Source organism: Chanodichthys erythropterus, chromosome 8 (genome assembly GCF_024489055.1).
Source record: "Chanodichthys erythropterus isolate Z2021 chromosome 8, ASM2448905v1, whole genome shotgun sequence".
In the NCBI taxonomy this organism is placed as follows: Eukaryota; Metazoa; Chordata; class Actinopteri; order Cypriniformes; family Xenocyprididae; genus Chanodichthys; species Chanodichthys erythropterus.
The window spans coordinates 16,945,290-16,958,557 of NC_090228.1; the positions used below are offsets into that span (position 1 = coordinate 16,945,290).

General features: G+C 36.6%; 2 protein-coding genes across 6 annotated transcripts in view; one reads left to right on the forward strand and one right to left on the reverse strand.

Annotated features, from left to right (window-relative positions):
• Window positions 1-62: 62 nt before the first annotated feature.
• On the reverse strand, window positions 63-13,147 carry stk38l (serine/threonine kinase 38 like). Its single transcript, XM_067392107.1, has 14 exons — window positions 12,961-13,147; window positions 9,429-9,568; window positions 9,241-9,292; window positions 8,888-9,010; window positions 6,563-6,646; window positions 6,343-6,466; window positions 5,924-6,078; window positions 5,670-5,772; window positions 5,116-5,177; window positions 4,925-5,042; window positions 4,669-4,792; window positions 4,370-4,465; window positions 4,097-4,188; window positions 63-1,556 (listed from the first exon to the last, which is right to left on the reverse strand). Exons 2-14 carry the CDS (start codon window positions 9,560-9,562, stop codon window positions 1,429-1,431), a joined length of 1,395 nt encoding a protein of 464 aa, XP_067248208.1. The 5' UTR covers window positions 9,563-9,568; window positions 12,961-13,147; the 3' UTR covers window positions 63-1,428.
• Window positions 6,369-13,268, forward strand: part of lrtm2a (leucine-rich repeats and transmembrane domains 2a) — a 38,943-nt gene continuing 32,043 nt past the window's right edge. For 4 of the 5 annotated variants that reach the window (XM_067392109.1, XM_067392112.1, XM_067392111.1 and 1 more), the window contains exons 1-2: window positions 6,369-6,487; window positions 6,641-6,696. The gene's annotated coding sequence lies outside the window, so the exon portion shown is untranslated. Of the gene's footprint in view, window positions 6,514-6,640; window positions 6,697-13,268 lie in introns of all 5 variants that reach the window. The other variant, XM_067392110.1, reaches the window with a different exon arrangement.

The window sequence follows — 13,268 nt, forward strand, 5'->3', positions numbered from 1 at the left end:
TTATAGAAATCACCACTAGAGAGGGCGCTTGACTTCTCATCGAATTTCACAGTCCAAACAGTCGTGAAAACAGTAAGTCTTTCCAAATTTTTAACATTTATTTCTTGCTTTTACATTTTTTTTTTACACCATTCAACAAATAACAAATTAACATAAGTGAATATATTAAATAAAACCCCCCAGCACCAATCTTTTACACATAAGCTACAGCATTTGCTCTCTCTTCAGCCTTTCTATTAGGCCAGTAATTTGTAGTCATGCACAACAACGGATGTCCGGTCACTAAATATCCTTAACAATTCAGACAGCTAGTAAAAGATGTTTGAATTTGGATGAACATGTTATCAGAGTGCTGTATTACATTACTGGCTGTGATCTGACTGTCTTTTTACTTTTGCTTCAACCATAACCTTTCTATATCACTAATACTTCTATTCTTTAAACACAACATACACTGGAAGTTCACTCACCAATTTATGTTCTTTACTGACCATTATGTAATCGTTATTTGGTTAAAGTTTTGTCCATTTTGTTAATTTTTCAGAAAATATACTAATATATTCTTGCAAATTAGCAGATTACCTTTATCCTTTTAAACCCTGTAGATTTGTAAAACTTGGGAGTGCAAGTTTTTATCATGATTGATCTTCCCTTAAAAACCACTGATTGAAGCTACATCTTGCATGTGTTACAACAGAAATACAAAAATGGTTGCATAGGTGAACAATGCTCACACTCAAACAAAAATGAATCAACTACATCACTTTGGGTGAATGAAATGCACAGGAACAGGAAGAGGAGGGCTGGCTGCTCACTGGCACTGACATAAACAGAAACCCCAAGTTCATCTCTTCTTCAAGTTTCTTCTAGGTAGATTGCAATCTTACAACAAAACAACTGCACAAATACACTTGTGGGAAATATTCAGCATCAGGTAGTTAACTATATTATACAGTATACAGTATGTCTAACAATGTGCATCTCATTTGGGTCTATACAGATTCTCAACTTCCTGGGGGAAAGAAGCTAAAAAGTGACTAATAGAAATCAACTTTATTGCAGTTTTGTCACCTAAGAGGTTTGAGGTTAAAACATCCACTGTTTTCTGAACATAAGGCTTCAGTGATGTATAAGCTTCCCTTTTTTAATTCTGCGACCCTGTTTGATCCAGTGTTGAAGAGCATTTGGACAACCTTTGTGTCTCCTTTTAGCTGAGCAGCAGGACAGGAGAGTCTCTCCATATGTTTGGCCATATAATTATTATGCTTTTTTTTCCATTTTCCTTTTTATCGTCACCAGGGACTCCTCTGAGAACAGGTCTACTGTGTAGCACAAAGCGGCAGTGCATAAGCTTTTCATCTGCAGACATCTGCGCATGAATTGTCATTTACATTCTAATCCTTCTCTTTCAGACCATCAGTGCCAGTTTCACGCCTTGCCAGCCTTCATGTAAGTGGGGATAGTGCCACGCTGTGTCAATCCCTCAAAGCGTTTGTAGGTGTAGTTGAGGAAAACCCAGTCCTTGGACTTGAAGTCTGGTTCTGTTACATTCGTCACTGAAATGAGAGGTGAAGAGGTTAGTCAGATCAACCATCAGAGACATGAAATGCCCATAAGGCATTTCTATACTGTAGATATAGGTGGGGTACATCTGTTCATGTATAAATATATGTAAATGAATTGTGTTTTATTCATTGCACATGGTCTATCTGGAGGCTAAAGCTCACTGACAGCAGATATTGGGTCTTTTCCTAGGTAATCTGCATACATCAAGAGGATGGAACTACTTTCAATTCTGAATGGACCCTTGATCCCTGAGCACTAAAAGTAAGGAAACATTTTAGTCTGTATATTTATAATAACCTAATACTGTCTACTTTGTGTACTCAAATCTGCATCATCTCATGTAAATAAGTATATTCCATATTATTGTACTTTGTACAGTATATTGATGCCATACACACATATACAGTACATACAAGTTTATTAAATCAAATAACACTTAATCAAAATATATATATTTTTAATATTTAAATATTAACAAGCCTTTTAGGGCTGCACAACGATTAATCGCGATTAATCGTTTGCAAAATAAAAGTCTGTGTTTACGTAATATGTGTGTGTTCTGTGTATAATGATTATGTTTATATAAATACATGCAAATACATGTATATATTTAAGAAAAAAATTATATTTATATATAAAATATTTATAATTTTATGTATATTTATTTATACATGTATATATTTCTTAAATTTATACATGTATGTGCATGTATTTATATATACATAATTATTATACACAGAACACACACATATATTACGTAAACAGACTTATTTTGCAAACGATTAATCGCGATTAATCGTTGTGCAGCCCTACCTTATATTACTCATAAATCTGAAACTTCTAAACCCACTGGAAATTTCTGAAGGACCCCGTAACTTAGCAAAGCTAAAGCAAATTTAACAATAACAAAACGTAGCTTGACTATTTTGGACACTTATACGAAAAAGCTCAGATTTTTAAGAGCTCAAGCATTTAAAGTGGCAGACAACATAACTGCAGTGTGCACTGATAAACAGAGTGGCATTGCCCGTTGGTGTGAATGCTAATATAGAAATCTTATAGTTATCTTATTAGATAACTATAACAGTGCTTGAAGTGAAAAAAAAAAAGTTCCGGTATTCTCGTGCACCGGCTGGCATATGCAAATTATATTTTATACATTAAATATATTTTATACATAAAAATTAGAGCTGTCAAACGATTCAAATTTATAATCTAATTAATTACATGATGTGGTGAATTAATTAATCGCACATCAGATTTGGCTGAGAAATAACTCCCAAAAAGTAGCTTCAACAATAAATATTTTATTTGATTCAACATAGAATTTATTACACATACTCTTTTGGACCATAAGATGAGTAAATGATGACTGGATTTTCATTTTTGGGTGAACTATACCTTTTAATGTTTTTTTTGTTTTTTTTATTACTATGGAAATTATTTTTTAATTAAATTATACTCTAAATAAGAAATTAAACCTGCCAGTAGGTGGTGGTAAATTATTTTTTAATTAAATTATACTCTAAATAAGAAATTAAACCTGCCAGTAGGTGGTGGTAAATTATTTTTTAATTAAATTATACTCTAAATATGAAATTAAACCTGCCAGGTAGGTGGTGGTAAATGTCTTAATAATTAAGTAATTGAGTTATGGATCATTTTAAAGTGTGAAACCAACAGTAAAAAAAAAAAAAAAAATCACTTTTGCATGCTATTCTTAAATATAAGACATATCTGCCCCATATCTTGAATTTTAGGGACATTCTAACTACATTCTGTGGGCTCCATCAGGCAGCGAGTTTGAGTCTGACAGCTCTAATAAAAATGTATAAATATTTTGCAGCCATGCATATACACTTTGAAAATCAGCCAGTTGTTCTTTGAGCAAAAATACATAATTTGATCACTTGACCAACAGTCGGGCCACTCGTGGTTACTGACGTTATTGTTAACATCGTCATTGTCTGTGGTAGTAGCAGTAACGTTTGCTGCTGCTGCTGCAGGTGTTTGTGCTGCTGCTACAGTAGGTTGCTCATTAGTACTGCTGGTTAGCTTAGTTTGCTGCTCACGGACAATGTTTAAAGCTTGAAGTTCTGTGTCTGACTCACGCGTCCTTTTGGTCCCCTTCTGAAGCCAGGCTAAAATAGTAATCACAGAACTGTATGATAGTAATACGGAAATCTTTGCACGACAAGCCTTTACATTAGGTGTCAATGTCATTCATTCAGGTTATTCAAATTAGTATCCTAAAAGAGAACTTCCGATAGGGTAGACCAGCTCGGCTTGCATTCACGTGATTTGTTGAGATTAGAGGTAATTCACGCAGTGCCCCCTGGGAAGTGCGATGTCATTACTAATCGGCCAGACATTGACACTTTGACTCTAAGTGACAAAGTACATAGGCCTTAAATTTGTGGTGGTGCACAATTTCAATGCAAATTCAAAATAATTTATGCATTTTACACATTTTTCTATTTATGTACAGTATGTTTGTAAGTTATAACTTAACAAAAATGTTTTACGGTACCTGGTTGTAGAATATCTGACTCTGGAAAGTCGTCAAAGTTGGATGTATCATCAATGCTCTTGATGTCAATGGAAATAGCAGCAGGTCTCTCTCTGTAAGCAGTCAAAGAGTTCAATTTCATTTATGAACTTCAAACAGTGGTTCTCCATGATCATACTCACAAAAAGCTTGATTACATTAACATAGCCAAAATAAACGTTTTGAGTGCTTTTGCAGTTTTAGACAACACAGTGATGACGTAAAGAACTCAGAAAAGTGTCTGTGCAGATGTACCTGATATGCTCCCAGTCCACAGACTCAAAGAAAGGGTGGGATTTGATTTCATCTACACTTCCTGATCCAATCCTGTTTTCTGCATCTGTGCAATACCTAAAAACATAATCATACAGTTTGGTCAGATCAATTTTCAAAAGATCTCAACTGACAAGCTAGTTTCTGAAAGCGGTGGCACTCTTTACTTGAAGGAAACAATCATTTTAACCTCAAAGGCAGAGTGGTGTTTTGTTTTCGAATTGTAATTCAACTCCTTTCTCCTATAAGTTTTGTGTTACAGATTCAGTAATGTCTCTGACCTAAGAATTAAGTCCTTGGCTCTCTCTGAAATGGGGACTTCTGGGGGGAAAATTAGCGTTTCTCGCCAGTTCATGACCTTCCTGTAGGTTTCCTGTGGTGTCTCGGAACAGAAGGGTGGGTAGCCTGGAACAGGAAAACAAAACAAACACCTGTTTTAATGCAGGAAAAGGCTACAGTAAAAGGCTTTTACAGAAAGCGACGACTGGCCTGATCTGAACCCGTTTCACTTAGTGTTTAGTATCTGAAGTCACCAACCTATCAACATCTCATACATTATCACTCCAAGAGACCACCAGTCACACAGCTTGTTGTAGCCCGTCTGCATGAAGACCTCAGGGGCGATATAGTCTGGCGTCCCGACGGTTGAATATGCCTGCATATGAGAGTAATGAGTCATTGATACTACCAGGAATTTTCTCTTCTGTAACACAAAGACACTCTCTTACCAGCTGTCTTCGGTTCTTCTTCCATGTTTCTGCTTTCCGTTTTGAATTCATGTTTTGGAAGGCTAAAGGAGGTTGAAGCGGAGCAAATACAGTTAATTTTGTCTTTAAAAGGGCCGTACTTTTTTTATCTCTTCAGATCCAATCAGCTATGTTTCCATCCAAACTTGTGCGCAAAACTGGAATATCACATAAAACATTTGCGAATAAAGCATACTGTAGTTAATCCCATGTGTTTGAGAGAACAAAATGGTCACTTCCTAAGAAAATGTCGCAAAATATCTGTAATAAAAATGAAAGTTGCTGCAATCAGGGAAGCCACTGTGGCTTTTTTCCTACATTGGAAATGTTTGCACCTCTCAACTTTTGAAAAAAATGTATGTTCATTATAAAATGCCAGTGGAGCTATACGATTTTTTTTTATTTACATGACTTTTCCAGGTCTAGAAATATAATTTAGTTTAAAATGAGGCTTCCTCAAATATCCAGGTTTTCCAAGACTGTGGAAATCCTGGTTCTTCAAAGACAAAAAATAAATAAATAAAAATAAAACTCACAGAAGTCACTGGGAGGGTTGTGTGTGAGGTTCCGATAAAATTCAGTCCGATGTGCCTTCTTCAAGCCTGTGCAGAGGCCAAAGTCAGACAGTTTGACATGGCCCTACAAATCATAAAGACACAGTCTGTTATGAGGTGTTCAGTTACATAGAATACAATAGCCTTCCAGAAACCCATTCATTTCCATTGAATGCATTGAACATGCTATTTTGTTTGTGTTTGAGTACATAAGAGAGATAAAGATGAATTCCCACCCGGGAGTCAAGCAGCAAGTTGTCAGGTTTGATGTCTCTGTGAATGAAGCCAAGCTGGTGAATGGAGTCAATTGCCAGAACCGTCTCTGCGATATAAAACTGCGTAGCTTCTTCTGACAGAGTATCTTTCTTCATCAGCAGAGTCATCATATCTCCTGAACACACACACACACACACACACACACACACACACACACACACACACACACACACACACACACACACACACACACACACACACACACACACACACACACACACACACACACACACGAGTTACGGCCTCTGGGCAGCTGCTCTAAAAATAGGACTTTCCATAGTGCTGCTATGAGCAGATTGCCGTTAGTACTTTTCCAGTTCTAAATCTCTCTCTGTTACATCAGTAAAGAACACGTGACATTTTGTACATCTGTCCTCACCTCCAGGAAGAAACTCCATGATGAGATACAGATTGCGTTTATCTTGAAAGCTGTAGAACATCTTTACTACCCAGGCGCCATCGGCCTCCACCAGGATATCTCTCTCGGCCCGGATATGAGCCACCTGCCCCAGGGAGGCATACAGGTGTGGAGAGTATTATCAGTGGATCGGTATGACAGACAGGAGAATGCTGAATTAAATGAAATTGAATGTCCATACCTGCTCTTTCTCTAACATGTCTGCTTTTCTGAGGATCTTCATGGCATAAATGTGACCCGTGTCCTTTTTCTGAACCAGGCGCACCTGAATACAGCACAACATTATTGGAGAACCACTGGGATTGTCAATGACATGTAAGTTTAACTTTACTTCATAGTGATCAAAATCCTTTCGGTTCCTAAAAAAAAATAAAAAAAAATAAAATAATAATAAAAATCTGGAAAAACAAGTCAATGAGGATGAGTACAAACCAGTGTTTTTAATGTTAACTGAAATAAAGCTTAAATAAATTATAAAAACATAAAAATATAAATAAATATTAGATGAAAAAAAAACTAAAACATTTTGAAATGACAATTAACTGAAATAACTAAGTACTAAAGTTACTGAAATAATATATATATAATAAAATACAAAAATAATAAATATAACTAAATTATTAAACATTAAACTAAAATTAAAGGGTTAGTTCACCCAAAAATGAAAATTATCTGATAATTTACTTACCCTCAAGCCATCCTAGGTGTATATGACTTTATTCTTTCAGAGTTATATTAAAAAATATCACAGCTCTTCCCAGCTTTATAATGGGAGTGAATAGTAACTGAAATTTGAGCTTGTACAATGCATTCTGTGATTTCCTCTTTCAATGAAGTATAATGAAAAATTGCCTTAGAAAATAAAGTATCATAATGTTAATGACTACTTTTAGGAGCACACCTATAATGCCCTAAAATGTCTAGTTGGGCAGCTGTCTGGGATTTGAAACAGAGCCATTGTGTGTTTGTACCAGTGTTATTTAAAAATATTATTTATATACTAATATAGTTTAATTAATAGTTTGAATTAGCATTTTTTTCTTTCTATTTGCAGTTTTCATTTTACCCAAAAATGAAAATTATCTTTAATTATTTAATAATAAATAACTCATAATTTAATTATTAAATTAATTTACTCACCCTCAAGCCATCCTAGGTGTATATGACTTTATTCTTTCAGCCAAACACAATCGGAGTTATATTAAAAAATATCCCGGCTCTTCCCAGATTTATATTGGGAGTGCATTATAACTGAGATTTTGAAGCCCAAAAAAGCACATCCATCCATTAAAAAGTAATCCATACAACAAGAGGTTCATAAAGGCCTTCTGAAGCCAAGTTATTAGTTTTTGTAAGAAAAATACCAATAAAAACTTTATAACTGTAATAACTAGCTTCCGGTAACGTCCGTCCGCACATTCACGAGAGAGTTGAGTTCTGGCGTATGACGTAGGATGTAGGAGTAGCGTACGCTTTGGTGAGAGAAGACACCTCTCATGGTTAAAACAAATAGGACTGTACAACAAACTTGAGTTCCTCCGACACTTCTCTTTAGACTTCTAATCCGTGACCAGTTTTGATTTGCTCTATCCTCTGAGCTTTTGCGTTCGTCAATACATCGGGTTAAAGTTCACTCGACTCGCTTACCGAAGCCAGTGATTCTAGTTTATAATGTTATAAACATGGATATTTTTCTTACAAAAACCCATTACTTTGCATCAGAAGGCCTTTATTAACCCCTTGGAGCAGTATGGATTACTTTTATGATAGCTGGATGTGCTTTTTTGGGCTTCAACATCTCAGTTACTATTCACTCACATTATAAAGCTGGGAAGAGCCAGGAAATTTTTTTAAAATATAACTCCGATTGTGTTTGACTAAAAGAATAAAGTCATATACACCTAGGATGGCTTGAGGGTGAGTAATTAATTAGTTATTAATTATTAAATAATTAAAGATAATTTTCATTTTTGTGTGAACTAACCCTTCAAAATGAAAACTGAAAATAGAAAGAAAAAAAATGCCAATTCAAACTGTTAATTAAAACTATATTAGTATATAAATAATATTTAAATAACATTGGTACAAACACCCAATGGCTCTGTTTCAAATCCTAGACAGCTGCCCAACTAGACATTTTAGGGCATTATAGGTGTGCTCCTAAAAGTAGGCATCAACATTATGATACTTAATTTTCTAAGGCAATTTTTCATTTTACTTCATTGAAAAAGGAAATCCAAGAATGCATTTTTACAAGCTCAAATGTATCCAATATGGCAGAAAAGTTAAGAGAAAGATTATAAACATACTTATTTCATTGAATACTGAAAAATCCATACAAAACAGGTCTTTGTTTAATGTCAAAATCTACTGGTCTTAATTGTGAGTCGAGTCTCCACTCCACTTTCTTATAAAGAGCATTCCATATCAGTCACTTCCATTTCACCTAGGATGTTGCCTGAGAAGAGGGTACATGTCAAAGTTTGGAACAGAGCAACAGACACACCTCTCCAAACGCTCCTCTCCCAATCACTTTGAGGGACTCAAAGTCATCGAGGCCAAGGCGGGTCCTTTTGAGCCGCAGAAACTCTGTCTCCTTACGAGCGTGCAGAGAGCGCCGCATACTCTTCTACGACAGACAAAGACACAACTCAGTTAATCAAATGCTCTGTTTGTCATAGTCATACATTAAACCTCACTGGCGTACTCAAAGCAGGGTACTAAGCACAAGTTAGTCCTATTCAAACCACTTCGCAAATAAGCAAGTTTTTTTTGTTGACACTTCTTTGATTATTAACTCATTCAGAATATAACTAGAATAATGTGAAGTAGCTCTATGGTCAGTATAGGGCATCTCACCTCTTCATCAGGTAAACCCTCCTCATCCATCACCTTCTCCAGCTTCTTCTGCCTGAAACAGAGGGAACGGCTGCATTATGTCCAGTCACAAAAACTGTATTCTAATCTAATAACACCTGACTGAATTGTTATGTTGAGTGATACGGTTGGAGGAAGCAGGTGTAGTGGGTTGTTGTTGCCATGGTTACCTCATCTCCCGCTCCTCGTGTTGGGTGAGCAGGGTGCTGTAGAAGTGCTCCAGCGTGAGTTTGGCCACGGTGACTCTCTCACGTGTATGGTTGCTCATCGGGAGGGGCGCTGCCATGCCTCCCGTCATGGCCATGCTGGGCTGTAATAGGAAAATCGTTTGCAAAGCAGAGTTCTTTGAATACAAATGAATGCACCGAGCCCTACTGATGAACAAAGCACATGTATGTCTACGTGTGTATATGAATTATTTTAATAATTACAACAATAATTGTAAATGGATTCATTGTAAATTATATTATTTTATAGATTATATATTAATGTAATTATTAATATTATACCACCACCATTACCAACAATAAAAATATAGCAAAAGGATTAATTATTATTTTTAAATATTATTTTAACAATGTCATTTCGTAAACAACAACTAAAACCATTAAAAATATATATTATTGTTACTTGAAATAAAATTAAGATTTTCAACATTTTATTTCAGTTAATGTTAAACTTCTTTTATTTCAGCAAATTGCCAAACAATGATCAGCGAACATAAAGGCACTGTCCCAGATGGCCCCCTTAAACACTCGCGGTCTTCCTACCAATCTGCACTTTTGTGACTTAATGGCACTTTGACTGTTTGGAAGAAGTCAGTGCTGGCTCAGTGCAGGTTTTGGCAAAAGTGCACATCGAGGGCGCATATCGACCGCAAAGGGGGCGATTGTGAGCACCCTTCTGAAACCTAAATTGACAAATGGGACACCCTTTGGTTTCATGGACTTAATGGACACTTAATGGGCAGCAGCCATTGTAAGTCCACAAGACTGTACATGCATATGAAGTGTACCATTTGGGACAGGGCCAAACAGAAGCTCAACCGTACTTGCTTAACGTGCAGCAACAAAGCTCAATGGTTTTTGCGGAAGCTCAAACATACTGCATAACACAAGAGAATGAACCTCAAGCAGCAAACATGCTTGAACTTCCGTTTATCCAGAGCTGATGTGTGCATTGATGAATGTTTATATGTGAATAAAAGCTTAAATTAAATTTGTTTTATCATACAAAGTGATCATGTCTCTTCAGAAAATTTGGACTAAAACACTCGATTCATATGGATTAGTTTTACGATCTCTTTATGAATTTTTGAAGCGTCAAAGAGCGGTATTTGCTTAGATTGTAAATGGAGGATAGAAATCTCTCAGATTTCATTAAAAATATTTTCATTTGTGTTTCGAAGATGAACGATACTCTTAGGGGTTTGGAATGACATGAGGGTAAGTAAAGGATGACAGAATACATTTTGGTGAATTAATCCTTTAAAGGTGCAATATGTAAGAATTTTGCAGTAAAATATCCAAAAACCACTAGAACAGTGTTATATATTTTGTTCACTTGAGTACTTACAATATGCCAAATGTTTGCAACTCTTTGTAAATCATGAAGAAATTGCAATTTTAACCAAGGCTCCGGGACGTGTGAGGAGTCGCCTGTCAATTGCGTCATACCCGCGTTACCCTCGGTTTCCGGTTTTATTTTGTAGAAACCATGGAAACACCAAAGACGCTTTAATATTTACATGTTTTAATAGACAAGGGAACAACTGTTTTGATATATTTATAGACAGAAAACTAATTGTTGTTATATAGCTCAAAACGTTTAGTCTTATTGTTTAAATCTAATTTTCTTGATTTTTTGCAAGTACCATGCAAAAACAGAGAAAAACACTATTTTGTGAAGTAGCTAACATAGCATAATCAGATGCAGCTTTATTTTTAGTAACAGTAATACAGCATTTTCAGAGCTGTGTTACTTCATACTCATGACTGGAAAAGCGGAAGCAGCGCCAGCGACTGTGTCATAATAAAAGTTCCGGCGTGTGTCGAGCAATCGCTCCAACGGCCTCATTCAGCTCCCACAACACTCGGCCTTGTTCTGCTTCATACTACAGTAACGTTAATAAATCGCATCCATGAACATGATTTCTTCCTATTGTTTTCCCTGGCTGTGATGTGAAGACCACATGTCCCAAGGTTCCGCGCTCAAACTTGGCGTCATCAAGCTATGCCTTTGTTTTGAATAGGCCTCTAGCGACCTCTAGCGGACAGAAAATATTACATATTGCACCTTTAACTAAAACTAAAACTAAAACGAAATATCTAAAAATAAAAACTATATCAAAATATTAATTAAAACTGTAAAGCCCTAAGTATAGTTCACTTTTTACACGTATGCGCGCATTTATGTGAGGGTCAGCTTACAGTGCGCATGACGCGAATCCACCCTAAATATTAGTATTGAAAATTAGTAGTATTGAAAATTACCAATGTCACATACTATTTAGGATGGATAGTATGCAGATTGAGATTGCAGGTCGAGCCTAATACTTGTACGCGAAGGTCGCATATGCGTGCCCTGGGGTCGTCGATTCACAAAGTATTCAAAGAAAAACTACATAAACAGAATAGACTGGAGCGCATGCAAGCTACAGCGACAATGAGGGCCTATATATAGATGAGAGATTGTGCGAAGAGGTTAGAAATTACACTCATTTTTACAGCTCTAGCATAAAAGTATACAAAGATGTTTACATGGGTTGTAATAGATTGCTAAAAACTGCGCATGCGTCGAACGCCTGCGTATGCGTACGAGTCAAATGAAGTATACTTTCGAAGGCTGTGCGTTCGACTGTGCGCGTAAGAAAACGAAGTATATCCAGGGCTTAACAGTATCTAAATGATACTAAAATAACACTGTCGTAAATTTAAACTGTGGCCAGCTCGTTTATTATCGCTGCAGTGGGTTTCTCTCACTGGTGAGAAAATGAAAAAACCCGGAGCGGAGTTTGAGAGCAGTGAACTCAGAAAGCTTTGAAGTCGGATGAAGAAATCTATCGGCTTTCAGTCTGTGCGCGCTGCTGCTCGGATACATGCACAGCTTGATTTCGTTGAGAGAATTATAGCAACTAACTGACCAGTTTTTGCCTGAAAAGTGAGTTATTCGATATTAATTGCTTGTTTATGAAACTGTCTTTTAAGCAATATCAAAGAAACAATAGTGCTGTTGTTCTGAATATCAAATAATTGCAGCCTCGTGACTAAAAACCGAATCTCTCTGCCGAATTAGCATTATAACGTCTAAGCATTGTTTGTTTGTTACATTCACCCGCTCGGGACTGAGAAGGTTACTGCACCTGCTCATGCTGCGGTCATGTTCAAATGAATGTGGGAAAACGCAAACTTGATTTGAGCGCGCTCGGCCTCGCGTCTGCGTGCTTGACCTTGCGGACGTGACATGCAATTTGACAGGTATAAAACAGATACATTAATGCGGACACACCACACAGACGGTCGTATTCAATGAAGACTGAAATCAAAATATCTCGTCTATCCAAAACACACAGCAACGTAATGGGTAGGGGATATATAACAAATAGCATTGCGATTATCACACATCTGCTATCATATTATGAGCGTCAGGCTTACAACAGCACCACTGTGATTTATTTCCACCATCATATTTGTAAATTCTCACCTCCCCGTCCTCCTCCAGATTAGACAGTTTGCCGGATACCCGAGGATCAAAATAAGGATAAAATAAAGCCAAATGAATGGCCGTCAGTTGAGTAGGCAGACCAGAGTCGCTCAGTGACCGCTCATGTTTATTCTCTATTCAGGCTGATGTTTGTTGAGCGCTGCGGCGGAGCTGCACTGACTCTGGCCCTCCTCCCCACACACGCTCACTCTGACAAATCAAGAGTCCCTGACAGCCCATGACATTTTTCCAAAATAAAAGCTGGCAAGAAAGAAGATAATACAATAGAATAATAGAATAGCCCATAT